This window comes from Oryzias melastigma, linkage group LG22, assembly GCF_002922805.2.
Source record: "Oryzias melastigma strain HK-1 linkage group LG22, ASM292280v2, whole genome shotgun sequence".
Taxonomy (NCBI): domain Eukaryota; kingdom Metazoa; phylum Chordata; class Actinopteri; order Beloniformes; family Adrianichthyidae; genus Oryzias; species Oryzias melastigma.
Genome location: NC_050533.1, coordinates 15,264,995 through 15,285,027, shown reverse-complemented (window position 1 = coordinate 15,285,027; position 20,033 = coordinate 15,264,995). Strand labels below are relative to the sequence as shown.

Here is a 20,033-nt window from a genome sequence, read left to right as displayed (position 1 = left end):
TATGGGCCAAATGAAAAAAGCTTTTGGTACACTTGTTTACTTCTCCTGAAGAAACTGAACAACACCATATTGTTGTATTTTAAGACTCCGCCCAAATCGCACCACTCATCGGACGACGCTCGAGACTAAAACAAACCTGCTGAAAAGAACGGTTCATCAGCTGTCATCCAATCATCGCGCAGGACGTCGACAGCGCCTGAGTTTGAATATGTTCCGGAAATGACCAACCTGGCAGCGTTCTGCTGAGGAAACCGTAGTACAATGCAGGTAGCTAGTGTACGCTAGAAACCTGACGGTATTTAGGTAGTTTTAATCGATTATGAAAACATAAGTAAGGGATTAGAGTGCTTTTATAGCGCCTAGCTAGTTTTAACCGAAAACTACCTGTTGTTGACAGGATGGTACGAATTGCTAAAATATGGTTTAGCTAACGCTTGCTAACGCGAGACTGACGCTGGAGCACAAACTATGCGCTTCGTAATGTAATGGTATCGACGAAGTTAACTTCTTTTTCTTTATGATGCTTTAGGGGATTTTAGTTACCCGGTTACTGCGTGACTCTTGAGCTGTTCTGATCAAATTCACGCGACGACGTCACATGTCTCAAACATTGGAGAAAGTGATTAAATTAGAAAGGCTAGCTAGGTAGCTAGCAAGCTCAAGTGGATTTATTCATTATTTTACCGCTTCTAAGTGAATAGAAACGCAAGGAGCTTGAAAAGTTATTTTTGGGGGTGGTGTAAAACAGATTTTTAAAGATGAAAGTCCTGGAGAAAAATGTGATGCGTTTAGTGGCGGTGCAGGAGCTCCGAACAGCTTACGGGATAAAGACAAAGAACTGGAACAAAAACAAAGCCGTCGCTACGAAGTCCACCACCAGCAAAACAGTAAGACAGCAAATCATTTGTTTTCTACCATTTGCAGCGTTTAACCAATGTGCATTTATTGCGTTTCTATTTGTTTATATGTTGTGAGAACAATGCTGACTGTGTTATTGGTCAGTTACAACACAAGTGTGTTCATGCAGACACGATTTTTTTCTTTTGGCTAAAACTATTTGCTGCATAAATCCATATTAAGGCTAAATAACTGCCAAAAACAACAGATCAGCTTCTCTTTTTTCCAATATTCCCTATAATATTTGTTTGCTAGCTATTGCTTTTTCATACTTCCTTTTTTTCTGATTGGCTAATAGGAATCACATGACTTGTTGCTACAGACTTAAGCAATTTATGTTGAAGGTCTTCACCAAACTATTTCTAAATCTCTGGCAGAGGCTTTAAAAGTTGCTCAAACTAATGGAAACATACAAACTACAGAATAAAAATATTGATTTTTTTTTCCAATGCACAAATAAAGTATAATATACAGGGAATTTCTGATCAAACCAATAGTTTTTGAAATGATAAACAAGTTTACTACAACAATGGGTGTTGCTTGCTAAACTGTACGCTCTGAATTTGGAAGGCAAAGGTGTTTGGCGTCTCCTTGGACAGCCTACCCTACTATAATATGGAATGTGGAAGCGTGCCAGGGTAAGTCCTTAAACCTAATTTTACATGTCTGGACTCAGTTGAGTTTGAATACTAATGACATTTCATTTCTTTTCAAGCTTTCTGGTGGATTCATGCATGAAGCTGCAAGCGCATGTTGACACAGAGGGCCTGTTCAGAAAATCCGGCTCTGTAGTTCGCCTAAAAGCTCTCAGGGTACGGATCCTCAGAAGGTTGTTTTTGTTTTTTTTAATGTTGTTATTGACTTTTCATTTTTTCCTGTCTGGATAGAGTAAATTGGAGGTTGGAGAGGAGTGTCTGTCCACTGCTCTTCCTTGTGATGTGGCTGGGTTAGTGAAGCAGTTCTTCAGGGAACTTCCGGAGCCCGTGCTTCCTACGGAGCTGCAGGACGCCTTCCTAAAGGCCCAACAACTCCCGACGGTCCAGGACAGAACCGCTGCCACCATGCTGCTGACCTGTGTGCTGCCAGACAAAAACATTTGTGTCTTACGTTACTTTTTTGACTTTCTTCGGAATGTTTCATTAAGGTATTTACTTATTTTTCTATATTCCAATTACATTTAAATCTATTTTTTTGAGAAATTAATTGTGTTTTCCCACTAAAATCCAGGAGTGCAGAAAACAAAATGGATAGCAGTAACTTATCAGTGATTTTGGCTCCCAACCTCCTTCACTTCGGCGATGGAGCAGATAAGATGAACGCCAACACAGAAAAACGCCTCAGACTGCAGGCTGCTATAGTCCAGTGCTTCATAGAGAATGCAGACAACTTTGGTATGACTTAAAACAGGGGTCCCCAAACTATGGCCCGCGGGCCGAGTCAGGCCCACCTCCACATGTGGCCCGGCCCCCTCACACACATCAGAAACGCCGATCCAGACCCACATAGAACGGGAGACGGAAGTGGTTATTGGTTCAATAGTAATTCACTTTTATTTATTTATTATTTTTTTCTTCCGTACCTTTTTTTTTTTTTTTTTGGACGTCCGTAGCTCTTTTAGCTATTTAGCCCATTCAGCTATTAAGATATTTAGCTCTTTTCATGCCAGCTTTTTCGACTGTTTTGGAAGTTCCAACAAATTTGTAGGCTATTTTGGGATCTAGCTAATGTTTTAGCTACAGGCTAGCTGTTTTGGCGAATTTAGGCTTTTTTTTTCTCCAATGTTATTTGCTAAAATGGAGTTTGGCTAATATTTCAGCAAAAAGCTAGCTGTTTTGGTTAATTTAGGATTTTTATTTTCAGTTTTTTAGGGTAATTTGGAGCTTAGCTAATATTTTAGCTTTATGCTAGCTGTTTTGGCTAATTTAGGCTTTGTCTCAATTTTTAGGCTAATTTGAAGTTTAGCTAATATTTCAGGAGCTGTTTTGGCTAGCTTAGAATTTTTTTGTGTTTTTTAGGCTGATTTGGCATTTCGCTAAAATTTTAGCTAGCTATCAGGTTTAGCGTCTTCAGCTATTACCTTCAGCAATTTCAGCATCTTTAGCTATTAGCACTAGCATCTTCAGCGGTCAAATTCAGCTTACAGCATTCACACTAGCATTATTGCAGGTAATGCTATATATCTGGTTTCTAAAATGCCATCCATCCATTTTCTTGACCGCTTCCTCCCTTTCGGGGTCGCGGGGTGCCGGAGCCTATCCCGGCTACTGAAGGGCGAAGGCGGGGTACACCCTGGACAGGTCGCCAGTCCGTCGCAGGGCCTCAATCACACACACATTCACTCCCACATTCATACCTAGGGGCAATTTAGAGTCACCAATTAACCTATGAAGCATGTTTTTCGGACGGTGGGAGGAAGCCGGAGTCCCCGGTGAAAACCCACGCATGCACGGGGAGAACATGCAAACTCCACACAGAAAGGTCCCAGCCGGGAGTCGAACCGGGGCCTTCTCGCTGTGAGGCGAGAGCGCTAACCACTTGCGCCACCGTGCAGCCCTGTTTCTAAAATGTTTTATTATTTTTTTCTATGAAGATTAAATGAATGAATTAAATTAATTATTTAAGATTTGGGCATGTGTCGCTTTCTGGAAAACCGTAAGTGTTTACGTTTAGGCTGTCTGTTACACTTTTTTCACAAACCAACCCTGGCCCCACATCAGTTATGTGGCCCTCATTAGAAATAGTTCGGGGACCCCTGACTCAAAGCAATATTTGTGCTTGTAGAGCAACAGTCCTTGATGCTGAGCGGTCTTTGCATATTCCAGGTGTATTACCCGACTTTCTTCAAGAGAAAGTTCCAGCCATGATGGGCTGTGAAGCCGGAGTTTTGACTCCCGACTCGGAAGAGCCGGACTTCAGTTTAGGGATGAAGAGGAAACAACGACGCAGCTTTGGAGGTAAAACTATCATCAACTTTCTTTATTGAGAAGTCTATAAGATGAATAATCAACTAGATTTAAATGGTATTGGTAAAACCACGTCCAAGAAAAAGGAACAATAAATATAAGAAAATGTAGTTTTCGGTGCTTTGATTTGCTTTACATTTCAGATGTGGTCAGTGGTGCTCTGAATAAAATAAAAACAAATAGAACTCCCACCAAAGTCGGTCAAGCAGACAGTCTTGGTAGGTGCTGTGACAGATGAGATGCGATCGGTCAACATGAGAAGCATGACTGTCATAATGCATCTCTGCTGCTCACGACATGACAATCTTGCTGTCTATCAAGCAGAAATCAACCCTTTTAATTTGCTGATGTTGCAGTTTTCTCGGGCCACATGTATGAACAATGAAATTTGAAGGGTTTAAATACATTTCTTTAACATTTTGTGTCCAGTTGTTCAAAATCTTTTAAAGAAGCCGAGTATTAAAAAGTGATTTATAGTTTGACATGATGCTAAGTCGGGTTACACTTAAGGATTTAGTTTAGAAAGTAGGTCGGCGTAACTTGTTCCATCTGTACATCTGTCTCTCCTTCCTCATTTTCAAGAGGTGATTGGTTTTTATATTTTCATGCTGTTTTCCTTCCGATCACAATCAAAGGACTGCCGGTAAATAAACAGGATTTGTTTTTCTCTGCTTTGCTGAAGGAGTCTCATTTTCACTTCCAGTCAAACAGCACTTCCTCCTCGCTTTTGTCTTGATGGTGCGGTTCTGTCATTGGCTTTAAAAAGGTGTGGAGAACTGGAATTGTACACTAGGGTAGATCTTTGTGTTTACTCAGCTTCATAAATCTGAAGTGAATCCACATTTCTTTGGAGTATCTTCATACATGTGAGCCTTTGTGTTACTTTTGAGTGAGATTGTGTTTAAATGATGAAGTACTGCCTGTATTTACAGCTTTTTTTGCCTGATCTTTGCATGAATATCAATATTGGCTGCTGTTTGCGCTTTTGCATTGAAATCACTCCTGACTTCTGAAATGATCAAATCCACAGTTTTCAAGGCGGTTAATCCTCTTTTGATTTTGTCAGTCTTTTCCTCTACAACTCCTGTGATTGCGACCCCGTCAAGCAAACGCAAGCCTCCTTTGGAGTCCGCTCACTCTTTGGGATTTTCAAACAAGAAACGTAGATCCGTCAAAAAGAACCTCGGCTTAGATCTACTTTCTAACACTTTGTTCAGCGGAAACAGCACTCCAGCTTCAGGTATTCATATCATTTGGTTCCCCTGTGGTTCAGTCTGTGAGTCCGTTAAGTTTTCCTGCGTTTTCCGGTGTGTGTTGCAGCTTACAGCTCCTCAGGAGTCTTGGATTCTTCTTCTAGCAGCGTGTTGTCAGCAGGGAGGACTAGAAGACAAACGGCGGCCTCTGGAAGCAGGAAGAGTGCACGGCGAAGCAACAGGAACGTCATCAACAGGTGCAACTATCAGCGTTTTGTAAAAATGTTTATTTTATTCACAGAAATGGATCAAAAGTGTCACAGAACTCTACATGGATTCAAATTTACTACACATGTGAACAGTCTGGGTAAAAAAAAAAAAAAAAATCTTATTAAAGCTTGCTTTAACTGATCAAAATCAAATAAATTGGCCTTTATTTAAAAATAAAAGCAAAACTTTTTTTGTCAAATTATTTATTTTTTAAGCCAAAAACAGTTTTATTTTTGAAAAGTTATTTCTTTGTTCAATATATTAAAAGAAAAGTATTTATTTGAAATTTGCTTGTTTGTATGTTGATTTAAATTGTGATCATATGAATTAGAATCACATCAATTCTGTTTTTGGTAGGAATGATACCTGGTTATATTAAAAAAATAAATCATATAAGAAAATAGTGCATTAACTTTAAAGAATCACTTTGATGATCTATTTTCAAATTGTTCCCAGTGGTATTTTAATTATCATGAGGCAGTTTTTAGCCAAAATAAAAAAAAACAAGCCGTTTTCTTGGACATAGTTTCTGCAGAGCGGCAGGAGTTCATTAGAAATTCAACTGTACATTTTTCTACATTTTCTTCAGTTTATTCATCATTGGCACCATTTTAATCCCTTTTTTTGTCTTTTTTAGGGTTGAATCTGGAAGATCCGGCTGCTTTTCTCCTAAAGTTAGCAAAAAAGAAGCTCCGCGCAAGTCGATGCGTTTACGTTTCAGTCTGGGGAAGAGCAGCAAAGACACTGTAAGTGCGCCGGCGAAATAGAATCTAACCATCGGATAGGCAGACAAAGGGGAGGAGTGTTTAGATGGTTTGATTTAAACCAAAATATGTTTACTTTCATGAGCTAAAACATTTATTAAGGTTTTATCGCAAATATATATATAGTGTCATTTATGTAAAAAAACTGTTGGAGATCTTTGGATGGATTTGTTGACTTGAAAAATCCTTTTATGTAAATTAATAAAAATCGTGATAAAATCAGTTAAGTTTGTTGGTCCTTTATATTTCCAGAAGAATGAATTTTAACACATTAACGATGAAGTTTGGGGAGATTTTCTGTCGGCTCTTTTCTAACAAAATCCCCCTTAAGTACCTAACACTCCCCGAAGGTTCCCTCATCTTTCATTTCTTCTGGTGAAGGGGTCCAAGTCCATCGGTCTGAGACTCGCCAAGCAGGACAGCAGCACCAGTTTCCATTTCACTGAGCCCGCCGTTTTCAGTCCCTCAGTGTATCCCAGAAAAGCCGAATCCCAAAGTGAGTGACTATAACCTCAGTTTAACAGTTCTTTGTGATGTACATCTATACTGATGCTTCATTTCATCATTTAGGTTCAAAGTTCATCAGTAAGTCTGAGGACAACCTGCTGACGCCAACGTGTGACCCCAGAGTCAAGCGGACCTCGTGGAGCAGGGATACTCCTGTCGGGGCGAAGGCGTTCGGCGAAGACTCGTTCACAGACACGCCGATGCGCGCGTGTCTTCAGAGCAACTACGTGTCCGAGCCCGCCATCACCGTGTCCAGGCCTCCCGCGGGGAATAACCTCAACATGGCGCTGTGCTGTGCCGCCAGCGCCAGGAGCCTCGACAGCGGAAGCAGCACAGAAACCCTGAGGCAGAGCGAGAAAACCGTCGAACCGGAGTCGGACAGCGTTCCCAACGCTCCACCTGAGAGCTTCCAGAAGCAGAGATCTCCGGCTGAAGAGCAGAGCTTCACTTTAAGTCACCTGGAGGTCGCTGCTCTCACTCCACTGCATATCGACAGTGTGGACTTTGGGTCCAGCCTCCATTATAGTCCAGAACCGGAGAAGGAGCAGAACTGCAGCCGGCTCATCGACGCTCTGGACATCCAGAGTCCGGCCTCTTTCAAACACCGCGTCTCCTCCGGACTGCAGTCCACTCCGTATAAACCAGCGGCTGAAACCAAAGCTGAGCGGTTCACACCGACCACACCGGGTTTAGCCGAGAGCTCAGAACCAGTCCAAAACCGACCGGCCGCGTCCCCTCAGAAGCAGCCGAGCAGAAAGCCCCGAGTGGCCGACCACATTCAACACTTCAACAAGCTCACCCTGTACTCTCCTCCAGGCTCCAAGCAAATCCGGTCACCTCTCAAGTTCCAGCGCACTCCGGTCCGGCAGGCGGTGTGCAGGATCAACTCTCTTCTGGGAGACGACAGGAGGCCCAGAAATATCGCCGAGTTCAGCCAGAGCGCTCGCGTGGCGAAGACTGTGAGTCTGGAGAGCGGGCTGTCCCCTCAGCCTCCGCACAGACGACCACAAACACGACTGTTCACCAACAAGAATCCACCTCCCGTTCCGCCAAAAAAGATGGACAGAATTCCTAAGTCCTGCGCTCTGGGGGACGTGACCAACAAGGCTCAGCCAAAGACGAAGGTGGAGCACGCCGCCGCCAATCCATGTGAAGCACAGAAGCTGCTGTCCCAGCAGGCGGCAGAGACTCACCACTACAGAGGATCTCCCAGAAACCCTCTGTACCAGGGCAGCCTGCTGTCTGCAATGAAGCCCATCGATTTATAAACGCCTTTCTTCTGTTTTTGTCCTTTTTTCTGTGTTGCTATGCAGATCCGTCTGGTAAGACCTCACAAAATAAACGTCGTGACTCATTCAGATCTTCAGGGTCCTAATTTATTTTTGTAGCTACAGCCGTCATTGTTGGGAGAGATTCAGTAAATTTCATATCACGTTAGAAAGCTTTATACTTTTGTCTTGGAATATATTATGAAGTGTAGTTGGCAGGTGTATTTATTGTTTTAACATTCTTGTTTTTAACTGAAAAAAAAAACATTTCAGACATTTAACTTCTTTTTTTCAAACAGAATCTATTTAGACTGTTTTTAGACAAGAAAAGCACCTTCTGATGTACGTTGTGAAAAATTTACCAAACAGTGTTGAAGTGAAGATTTCCCTCTGGTGTTTGAACATTCATTTTACAAAACCTTCAAATATAAACGTTTGCTTTGAACTGCTTCACTGAAATAAAAAATACAAAAATTGCAACGTTTAACTGTGAAGTGATGGAGTGTTATTTTCATGTACACCACAAGGGGGCAGCACACATCTACTTTTCTTCTAAAGCAACCACAGCGCTCCTATTTAACTTCCAGTTTTCAAATCATTCACTTTTAAAATTTCATCTCAAACATATATTTCTACAGTTTGGGCTTTATAGCTCTTTTTTTAACTAATGTTTTTTTAAAACTACTTTAAGTTATTTTTAAGTGACAGAACAACATTTAAAGATGATTTTTTTTGCCTTAATTGTTCAATTAATCATATTGTCCACTCATACGGAGATTGGCCTTTTATGGATGTCTCGTTTTGGCTTTTTTACGCTCTTTTTTTTTTTTAAGGGATTTAAGCAAAACCTCTAGACAAACAAAAATAAACTATTTTATGGTTTTAAGTGGCAAAACAAGTCCAAAAATGATCATTCTTGCTTTAATTGTTAAAATAAGTGTCATATTGTTCACCTGTAAGTAGACTGGCCTTTTGATGACATAGTTTTAGCTTTTATTTGAACTAATGCTGTTTTTAAAGCAAAACTTCTACACATATTTAAACAAAAATCCACTACTTTAAGGTTTTAAATGACAAAACAAGTTTTAAAATGATCATTTTTGCTTTAATTATTAAAATATTTATAAAATTTTTACCAGATTTTACTGTAATAGAAGATTTAGTGATGTCCAAACTGATTTGGGTGTAAAATTTCATCATTTTAAAGGCTTTAATTTCCTTGGAAAACATTAGAGGAAGTTGAACTTAAGTGGTATCGTATATCAACAATATTACCAAAAATATTAGTCACAATTCAGTGATATTTTGATGAACAAAACCCCAAATTTGGGAGCAAAATCATAAGTTTATAACTCATGAGAGCATCAATAATTACCAAACTGCATGAATAGTTCCACAGGTGTGCTACCTTTTTTTAAGAACTCAAACTATGATTTTAATTTCTACAAAATAAATAATCTTAAATTTCTTCCCAGGGGTTCCGAACCTGGGACTCGAACCCCCTCAACCCCACCCCGGCTGCTCCCCGGTCGCCTATCTCAAGTGGATTGAGGAAGTGTGGAGGGGGCGGATAGTTTTGATTTTCTCCACATCTTGCTTAGCCAATAACTGTTGTGCACATCTCAGCTGGCAGACATTTAAAAGGGAGACAGTCCGGCGCTGGAGCAATTTGTATTAAACCCCCTGGCCCCTGTCTATGGAGTGCTTAGTCTTTCACCCACCCGCAACCCCTCCAGTGTACAGTCGACTGCCGTAGGTGCCGATCACCTCCAAAGGTGACGTAGAGGATTTAAAAGGATCAGATCATCCTCTCTTTTTTTGGAGGCGTGGATAGTCACCCAGGTGAGTCATTTAGACTATTCTGGTCGTAAAAATGTCGTTTATTTGAACCGTTTTTGTAAGAAACATTTCATTTTTGTGTGCGTATTTGTACTCCAAAAGACTCATCCACTTGTGTCAGTTTATTTTACACTTTTATATACTTGCAAACAGGCTCCAACACACAATTATCCAGATTGATTTGTTGGGGAAAAAAGGTTAAATTTCTCAGGATGTCCAGGAAAAGAAAAACGAACCGTGCGCTTTTACGCTGCGTAAAAACCTTGGAGCGTCTGTCTCATGAGGAGTTTTAAAGCTGTACGCTGATCCAATCCTTCTTCTCTCTTTTTTCCTTAAGGATGGCTTTCTCGTGGCGCTTTTTCTGCGGTATGGTTTTCATCACTGGCTTGTTGTTCTCTCCCGTGGAGTCAAAAAGAAACCGAGGTTCACAGGGGGCAATCCCTCATCCTGACAAAAACAACCCGAACGAATCGGAGCAGCAGCCGCAGCCTTCACAGGCGGGCTCCGGCTCCAGACAGAAGCCGGGCGCGTCCTCACCAGCTGACGAGGTGCTGGAGTCCAGCCAGGAAGCCCTGCATGTGACGGAGCGCCAGTATTTGAAACGGGACTGGTGCAAGACGCAGCCCCTCAAGCAGACGATCCACGAGGAGGGCTGCGTCAGCCGCACCATCATCAACCGCTTCTGCTACGGACAGTGCAACTCCTTCTACATCCCGCGGCACATCCGCAGGGAGGAGGGGGCTTTCCAGTCCTGCTCCTTCTGCAAGCCCAAGCGTTTCACCACCATGACGTTTACCTTGAACTGTCCGGACCAGCAGCCGCCCAGGAAGAGAAAGCGCATCCAGCGCGTCAAGCAGTGCCGCTGCATTTCCATAGACCTGGATTAAAGACGCGCCAGTCCTCTTGTGTTTGGAGGAGAGCGCGCGCCTGTCTCTGCGCAGAGACAAAAAAAAAAATACTAAAAGGTTGGACGGCAACACGTCACTGCATGGAGACGCGGACTTGGAATGGGCACATTTTTACGCACGGCTTCTGTACATGCTTCCCTCTGTTCATGCAACAAAAATGACTGATATCTGTAGGGATTTTTTAAAAACTTACTGCTCCAAACTCTCTTTATGAACGGAAATTGTTTCAGTCCTGTATTTTACACACATATTTGTAGAACTGGATGTTTCCACTGTGTGGAATTTTTGACGAATGAATATTTGAAAATAAAAATGTGATTTTCTTTTTTTATTATTATTATTATGTTTCAAGAATCTTGTAAGGTTAATGATTTCTGTAAATTTCGAACATATTTTTTAATTGCATTTCTTGGGAAATACTCATAAAAAATACTCATTCTCCTAAAAATATAGAGATATTCTTTTGTTAGTTTATGCTGACAATGTACAGTGCTGGTTTGCCAAAACCCAAATAAACTGTTGATTTACTTTTTTTCTTGCTTTTAATTCATAAAAAAATATTCAAAAGGATGCTAGAATTTATATTTAAGGCTTTTGTGCAATAAGATGTGACATCCCCTTGTATTTTGTGTCAAATCCTTCAGTTATACGTTAATATACCCTAGAATTGAGGTCTGGAACCTTCAACACTTTGAGTGGATTTCTTAAAGACCTCAACCAGGAAGAGCCACAAAGTCTGACTTCACCCTTTAAAAAAATAAAGACACTGATTTGCTTCATTGTTAATGTTATATATACTCATTAACTGATGTTTTTTGGCATAAATATACACAAAGAAAATACAATTTCAATAAAATGAACTACTTCCTATCAAAATAAAAGACACCCTATGTCATATAGGATCATCTCAGTGCAGCAAATGTAGCTTAGTGCCAACAACAGTGATTAAATAAAGTTTATTTTACTATTTCTGTTGCATCTCAGTCAGAAATGTGTAATCAGAATTGAATCAGAGCTAATTTAGTGACTTTTATTGTGTTTTTTGGACCATTAAACACCCTTAAAATCCTTAAATCTATTCACAAACATCAAATTGGACGTATAATCAGATGCACCTTAATTCTGGTTGTGTTTTTATTCTTCATTAACCAGAGAGCCACATGTGGCCTAGAATATATCTCTACATAGTACACCAAAAGTGGATTTTAGATGTAAAAAAAAAGCTATTTTGCACATCTGATCCCCAAAATTGTCTTGCTTCTTACGCCCAAAATGTCTATAGTGATGTCAAAAAGTTCAAATTTGCTCAAACTGAACTTATAAAAGTGTAATAAGTAAGTAATTTTTTTAAATATTTACTTATCTCACGGAATAGGAAGTCTCATCTATTAAAATTGTTTACATATTTTTACATTTCAAACAAGTATTTAAAATGTAAAAAAATTCAAGGTAATATCACAATATATGAGACTTTTAGAAAAAAATAAAGCTTTAAAAGTACAAAAGGTTTCACTCAAGTGACTTGTACCCAGTGTTTTATTTTTGTAATTTAAAACAATAAAAAAAATGTACAGAGCACCTAATTGAGAGCTTCCATACACAGTGACAGACTACCGTCCAATGACCAGTACAAGCTCAACTTTGACTTTTTCTGAAAGAAAGATAATATACATTTAGTTGAGTCTTTCATAGAAAACAAATGACATCAAATGCAGGATAAAAATATCTATCAAGATGCGTTTAGATGGATCATGAATCTGAGGTATCACGACTAACATGGCTTGAGGTGGAAATCTGAATCCTAAAAGAAAGCAGCCATGTTACTCCTAGAAGCAGAGAAGGCAACTCTTTCCTTTCTTTAAATCACTTTTTTTCACTTCAAATATTTACAGCATTCAAGTAACATCCCACGTGAAAAGTCTCACCTGAATAGACGAGCGAGCAGCAGAACTCAAAGTGGAACAGCTTTTTGGCTTCAAATTATTATTTTGACATAAATAAAGTGACATGTTAAATAATACATACATACATAAAATATTATTTTATCACATGATTTTTAAAATAATCTAATAGAATGACTTTTTAAAATTATTATACAGGAAAAAGATTGATTCTTGCATAGGAAAATAGGAACATAAGAGTGGGATTTATGCAAGAGGAAGTGCAAAACTCTGCAAGCTTTCATGTGAAGATATGACCAAACCTGTAATCTAGTGTTTTTAGATCTAGATTACACAAACAGAATCCCCGCTCTGATGCGTCTTCATCCGCAGCACATCGCTGCAAAGTTTCCGCTGATTTCTGCAGCATGACACATTTACAAGACTTTTAATGAGCGGCGGCGAAACGAAAAGATATTTGCTGCTACAGCAAGGGATGCTGGGATAGAGTGCTAACTTCCTGCTCAAGAGTGAGGGATGTGTTTTGTCAACAGGGATTTTCCTCTCTGCCAGGAAGCCACATCTGTTCCTGCAACAGCACCGGCCGCTCCACACTTGGAACGCGTCGGAGGGTTTTCTCATCAAGTTCTGAATAAGAAAAAGTGAAACTAAAAATCTTGACCGTGCAGATTCCCGAAGTCTTGTTGACTTGTCAGCTGGCGCTGGTGAGAATCCCACTAAACCCCAGAGACCTTTGACAAGCCGGGCACTGGGGGTCACGCCACGCTGGATGAATGAGGTCAACCTTTGGCCTTTAGGACTCCCATCACTCCGGCGGTGTCAGCCATGCATCCTCGCGGCTGAAAAGAAAAGCCCTGGACATGGAGGTGCTGCCGCGTGAGGGAGGGGTGTCTGATGCTTTTCAGAACGGGGAAAAGAGGAACTTCAAGACGTCCAGTCAGCTTTTATTGTGTTATAGTGTGTGGCAGGTGGTGAACGGTAGGAGTTTTTTTATCCTTTCACTCAGCTGGAGGACACGCTGGCTTCCTTTTGCCGCAGCCGGTCTTTCTGTTGGCAAAATCCAAAAAACAAAATTAGTAAATTGAAATCAAGGAAATTCAATGTGAACTTTGATGCCTCGTTTACCAGACTGTTGGCGTTGATCTTTTTGGTTTCCACTTTCTTCTCTGCCGTGATCTTCTTGATGTTTTCTTGAGCTTCCTTCAACCTAAAAGGGAAAAACAAAACATGGCGGACAATTTCGCAAAAATAAATAAATAAAATAAAATAAAAAGGACTGGATTGAGAACATCAATTAATTGATTTGAATTGATCTATATCAATAACTGATCCATAAAAGCAGAGATCAATCTAGTACAAAAAGCTAAAGTTCGCTAGCTTGAAGCTAACATTTAATGTAGTTTCCCATTGTATGGCTAATGCTAACGATTGGTTGACGTAAACATACACTGATGACTAAATTAATTTTCCAAACTCTTAGGGAAGCATTTTCTAAAGTAACCATTTTTGGTCTAAATCAGGGGTTGCCAAACTACGGCCCACGGGCCGGATCCGGCCCTCCTCTATATTAGGCCCGGCCCACCAAAGACACCATCAGAGACGCATCATTTTGTTTTCTAAATTTTAAAATCTTTCAGTATTATTTTTTTTTCTGCGATTAATTATTCAAAATTTGTCTATGTGTGGCTTTCTGTAAATGTTTAAATGTTTATGTTTATTCTGTGATTGTTACACTTTTTCTGTTAGCCTATAAACTGACCTATCAGCTGTGATGCCCTCACAAAAAAAAGTTTGGGGACCCCTGACCTAAAGCACCGTATTTAGCTCATTCTTTGCTTATTTTTCAGGAAAAAAGCATAATGCTATAGCGTGAGCTCCCCCTAGTGGCCAAACTGAAACGGAGACCAATGTTTACGAGTTAAATATGTTTGAGCTTCTCCGTTTGAGAAACCATGTAACATTGTATGCTATTAACAATCTCTTTATGTTGACATATAGTAGATTATTAAAGTATTTCTGAATAAATATGTCTAAATTGTTATCGCTGAATTTTTGTGCAAAAATGTGTTTAAAACCGTTGTGCACTTTAAAAAAGGTTTCTAATTTGTGAGAATTCACTTGAAAAAATAAATTCATAAAAAAGTACAGTTGACACTTTTTTAATTTTTTAAGATAATAACTGAAAATATACTTTATTGTGGCATATCGTGATATTTATCGTTATTGTGATACAAAATCATTTATAGCGTGTAAACTCAAAATTGAATCTATTGAAATTGAGTGGATTGAAAGAATAGAAAAAAAAATTGGAATTAAATGTGTAAATTATTATCGATTCCCAGCCCTAGAATTGGATGAAAAAGCGAGGAGGGAACCCTCTCATCGCCGCGTCTCAAGCGTCTGAGTTCCTCCCTCGGGTCCGGCGCACACATGCGGTCAGTGAAAGCCTCTTAAGTGAGGAGCAGCAGAGAATGATAGCGAGCTGATGAGATAATGAGGCCTCCTTTAAAAAGAACACTTGTGTTTTATGAGCACCAACAGTATTTAAAATAAAGTACAATCAGCTGGGAATAGATCTAAGTTACAGAGAAAATCCAGGAAGTGTTTAAGAAATGTATTCATCTATGGAGGATGAAGAAGAGCCACAACTTCACTTTTTTTTTTTTTTTGCATAATGTGGTTCCTTCTCTTCTAATTGCATGTCAAGCGTCATTACAATGTTCATCAGTCCTCCACTGATGCGCAGCCTCTTAAACTGCTGCAGGCCCCCTTGTCCGCTCGCCATTAAAGCCTGGCGGCCGCCGCGAGCATCTGCAGCCTCTCGGTGGAATGCCACAACGTGACGCCTCGGGTCAGAGGAAACATCGTAAATTCAGGCCTTCAGAAACAGAAGCAGCGTCGCCCGTCTGCCCCCCCCCCTTTGATGGCCTCCCTCTTTGCCTTAATTACAGCCCAGCATCTGCACATCACCTTTGTACACTTAGTGCTAATTTGACATGATGTCCAGAGGTGTTAAGCACCAACCCAGAGCTGACGAAGATAGGAGATGTAGTTTGACCATTAGGGAGGCGTTTGTTTTGCACATTTGATGCACAAAAGGACAAAGAAATCAACCGGATGCATAAACTCAATCTCACCTCTCCTTGGAGAGGTTCTTGCTTTGCCGTACCCAGGCGCTCTTGAAGTCGTTGCAGAACTCGTACCAGAGCATGAAGACGTAGCTCGGAGTCACTTCCTTCTCCCCGCTTTTCGGTCTCACGCCAAAGTAGTCCACCACGTTCTGGAAACTGGATAAAAGATTTAGTCATAAACACATTCAAAATGGCAAAAAAAAAAAGAAACGTCCCTCCTGGTGAGCCACAGGGAGGGCCAGTAGTGTTGACTCCATTATCACATTGACCTCTAGAGCCTGCAGGCGGATGAACACAGCTCCTCCGATCTGCTTCGACTTAGACACAACAGAGGAATCAGCCAGAGGAACATCCTCCCCACAAAAAACAAAAAAAAAGACAAACCCGGCGTGTGAATTCACAGATTTCCTGCTGTAAAGCAGCTTGTCGTCTAATTCGATTGTAACCGAATCTGAACTCTTCTCCAGCGGTATGAAAAGCAGCCTTCAGACTCCCGCCGCTAACCCAAACATGAAAGACGATTTCCTAGCCGCGCCTGTCAGAGGGCTTGATAAAAGGCGGCCATGATTCACGGGGATGCTCCGTCCCGCTGACACCCGGAGAGGCGCTGACCTCCGGATGCTAGGTGGCTCTCGGCTAATCGAAGACACGTTCACAGACTGACGGAAATTCTGCATGAGCCTGCTTCCCATTTTCCCAGAGATGATTTTTTTCTACCGCTATAGATCATTCTGCACCGTCCAGAACATGACTCAGGGATGGTCAGACTGAGTCAAACCACATATCGTGTCAGGCCGCTGGTCTGGTCCGGCATGACCAGCAGCTCCTCGTGTCTGCAGCCGCTTTTCTGACTCAGTTATGAGGGAGAAGCGATCAGAAAGGACAGATGTAACACCTCTCCGACGGCATCAGCTCATTACTCCAACACCTACACTTTTATGATCTGTGCTATGATGCCATTGCCGTGCGAGGGTTTAGTGCAGCATCCACCGCCAGCGTTCCTCACTGACAGGCATATGTAAAAACACACACACACGTTACAAAACCATGAGCAGCCGTGAGAATCAGAGAAATATTTGGACAAGCAACTCCGCATTCCTTTGTTTCCCCAGTAAAAAGATTACAGACGTAAACTGCGTGTTGTTGGCTGGTTTCGGTTCTGGTGCAAATCGGAGCCGCTTTTCATCGCAGAGGAACCGCAAGGAACAGCAACACCAGCAGCACAAAAAAAACAAAAACCTCACTGTACAAGAACTGTACAAAGGCCACATGGGCCAGGTGAAATTGAGCGTGATGAGAGGCAAGGAAACTTAATGAGACAGAACTGAGGACAGAGCTGGAAATCCTCACTGGAACCAAAACACCACGCAGACAAATTAGGTCTGCATGTTACCCAGAAGGTCAAGTGAAGATCAAACAGGAAGTGAAATCAACAAAGAGACGATTCTGGTTGTGATGGCGCTTTGAAACAGAAAAATGTTGAAAAAATAAGTTAAGCCTCAAATTTCAGATTGTCACAACTTTTTAGTTTGTTTCATCAAAAAGCTAAAAATTAACATTATACTAGAACAACCTAGGTTAGGTTTTTTCAAAGAAAGAAATAGTTTATTTTAAAAATAATAATGAAAAGTTTTAAGAAAGAGTTCTGGCAGTATTTAGTGCACTTTAATAAACATACATCTACATCTTTTTCTGTTTAAAGTAGTTTTGTAGTTGCCTAGCAACAACCGACTTCACATCATCATTTAGCTTAGACATCTTCATCTTTTTTAGTAAAAAAAAATGACTTTCTGAAAAGAAAAAATAATATATTTTCATGTCATTAATCCTAATTTTTGAGAATTTCATGATGTCATGTGAACGCATTCCTCTCAGAGCATCCATCAGTCAGTTTCCATATAAACTAAACTATTTTGTGTCCCTGAGCTTCTAAAGCTGAAATGACTCAAATGTATCGCGTATTATGCAATCTTTAATATTTGTACTCTATGAAAAAATAAAATAAATATATATAGAGATCCACCCCCCATTCAAGACCCGCCCCCAAAAATTAAACACTCTTCCTAAAATATAAATGTGCAAATCAAAGAAAAATTAAACTAGATTAAACCAAGTAAATCTAACCAAGACGAGGCATGCACCTGCAAAAAAATTTTGTATTTCTTAATCTCTTGTTTTTCTGGTCTTGCGTTTCTTTTGCTCCCCTAGTGGCAGAATTGCACATTGCAGTCATTTCTTTAAAGTCTCCCACTGATGTTTATTGAGTTTTTAAACATATATTTGTGGCATTTTTATCATGAGAAAGAACAAATGTAATAAAAAATAATTTCTTTTTTGCATTTCTGAGTATTTTACCCTTTTAAATTGCTGTCAATTGCTGCAATTGCTGTTGCAGTAAAATCTGTTTCAATTAATGAGTCTTCGTTAGGTCACAACAGCTCTACTGCACATGCACTAAACCCCTCATTGGGTCCGGCTAGCGTGTCTAGCTCAGATACTGGAGACGAGAAGATGGTATCTTCCCATTTACTTTTTTGTGCGAGTACTTTCATTCAAGATTTAGGCTAGCGAGACACAGAGCTATAATAATCAGACCGGGGGGAACAGGGGCGGAGCTGCTTAGCTCAGCTCCAAAAGCCACGCCCCCTCAGAGGAGATTTTGCAAACAGAAGCTTCAAATCAACATGAAAAATGGCTTTTTCAGACATTTAGGTTGTGGGATTTTGGTTAAAAACATCATAATTATTGTTAAAACACAACTAGGATTTTTTTTTTTAAATAACAAAAGTGTCCTAGTGGGACTTTAATGGTATTTTACTGGGTTAATCGTGTACTATCTAATTGATTTTTATCAATTATCATCCCAGTTATGATTCAGGAACACAACTCAAGTGAGTAGCAACCTGTGCTCTCGGTGGGGGGGTCCTTCATGAGCGTGTGGCCTTTATCTTCTGGCATTATTCTGGCCCGCGCTACCGTTCTGTCCGAGGACCCCTGATCCAGCACAGATGGAGAGCCCACCCAAAGCCTGGAGAGCCCGAATTCATCAACAGCGTGTCACTTTTACGAGGTGGCTCTGTGGGAACCCGCGATAGACAATCCCCCCCCCACTCCCCCTATTCCCTCTTTTAGATGAAATTAAAGGAAAACTTCGTTAACTGTGAAGGGGGCTTTGATCAATATTCCCCCACCAGTTCAACACCTCCATCACAGTGGAGGACACATGGAGGTGTGCAGACGCTCAGAAGTATCTAGTGAAGGGGGGGGTCTTCAGACAAAGGAGGAGGGGAGCAACTTTCTCTCAGTCACTCTCTTGGCTCGGAAACGGTAACACGAAGCAGAGCGCTCCGGAGCCATCCGCTGACTTATGATGCTGTCCAAAGCAATCAGCCTCATCATTGTTTAGAGGTTTCATTTTCTCGTGTCCGGTGTCTTTCACCCTCTTCTTTACGCGCTGATTTATTCGGGGAGCTGGAGCGCTGCGATATAAAGCAAACAAGCCCGCTCCCTGTCCAAACAAGGCAAAAACAATCTATTTACTTTGTTTGTCTGCTCCACCATCTTTTTCCAATATGAAATGTTCCAGATATGATTTTGCTCAGACGGCGAGCTCAGAGGCTGCCAGTGTGTCTCACGCCTATAAATCAAGTTTCTTCTCAGAAAAACTCCTGGGAGTCTTTAGCACAAAACACGGCAGATAAGGGGAGATAGGAGCTGCCGGGGAGGAGGTTCGGGGCGTCCAGGTTTACATGTCTACGTGGAGGACTGCTGCTGCGCACACATTCGTCTTTTTGACGAATTAAAACAAAACACAAAAGAGGAAAAAAACTAAAAAGGTTGACGCACACATTTAAAAACATTTTTTTAGAAATAAATAGTAAGAAAGCTTCGTAATCTTTCCTGAACTGTTATCAGCTACTGTTGATATCCGTTACACAAACAGAGCGCATTAGTGTTATCAGCTGTGTTATCTGAGCATGCTCAGTGACGCAGTAGAGCTCCGTCACGTTACTCCTCTCACCTCTTCTCGGCTGCGTTGAGTCGGTCCTCTTCGGCAGAATGCTCATTTTGAGCTAAAAGAGGAAGAAAACGAGCCATCAACAATAAGGCATTTCAACATAAAAACGATTCCTAATTGCAGAGTTGATGTATACAGTAGGATGTCACTGACACCCGAGCGTGTGGCCTGCTTGGCGGCGTGCGCGTGACACACATGGTTGAGGCCGCGGCAGCAGAGAACCTTGGGAACTGGAGGTTCCGTGGACTCCTGCTATGTAAAAGTGTCTAAATGCAAGGCAGATGTGTGCGGCGGGCCAGGCCGAGGTGCAAGAATTTATCTAGGGCCAGAGAGTGCCTGTGATCTCAGATTTATTGCATTTTTCCAGATTCATC

The 20,033-nt window shown here is 41.0% G+C and overlaps 3 protein-coding genes across 4 annotated transcripts in view; 2 read left to right on the top strand and 1 right to left on the bottom strand.

The window, feature by feature from the left end:
* Window positions 1–176: 176 nt before the first annotated feature.
* On the top strand, window positions 177–8,327 carry arhgap11a (Rho GTPase activating protein 11A). Of its 2 annotated transcripts, XM_024272228.2 has the most exons (12): window positions 177–887; window positions 1,468–1,535; window positions 1,613–1,709; window positions 1,785–2,041; window positions 2,125–2,288; window positions 3,720–3,851; window positions 4,004–4,078; window positions 4,927–5,100; window positions 5,181–5,310; window positions 5,961–6,069; window positions 6,469–6,583; window positions 6,658–8,327. In XM_024272228.2, exons 1-12 carry the CDS (start codon window positions 759–761, stop codon window positions 7,860–7,862), a joined length of 2,655 nt encoding a protein of 884 aa, XP_024127996.1. In that variant the 5' UTR covers window positions 177–758; the 3' UTR covers window positions 7,863–8,327. The 2 variants fall into 2 exon arrangements, with proteins under 2 accessions (XP_024127996.1, XP_024127989.1); XM_024272221.2 differs by lacking the exon at window positions 4,004–4,078 and having other exon boundaries at window positions 178–887.
* A 955-nt stretch (window positions 8,328–9,282) lies between these two features.
* On the top strand, window positions 9,283–11,138 carry grem1b (gremlin 1b). Its single transcript, XM_024271590.2, has 2 exons — window positions 9,283–9,704; window positions 10,039–11,138. Exon 2 carries the CDS (start codon window positions 10,040–10,042, stop codon window positions 10,586–10,588), a length of 549 nt encoding a protein of 182 aa, XP_024127358.1. The 5' UTR covers window positions 9,283–9,704; window position 10,039; the 3' UTR covers window positions 10,589–11,138.
* Window positions 11,139–12,129: 991 nt separating this feature from the next.
* Window positions 12,130–20,033, bottom strand: part of LOC112145734 (formin) — a gene marked incomplete in the record, with an annotated part of 55,503 nt that continues 47,599 nt past the window's right edge. The window contains 4 exon segments of the mRNA XM_024271148.2: window positions 12,130–13,557; window positions 13,636–13,717; window positions 15,648–15,797; window positions 19,663–19,714. Coding sequence (XP_024126916.1) covers window positions 13,513–13,557; window positions 13,636–13,717; window positions 15,648–15,797; window positions 19,663–19,714 — 329 coding nt within the window.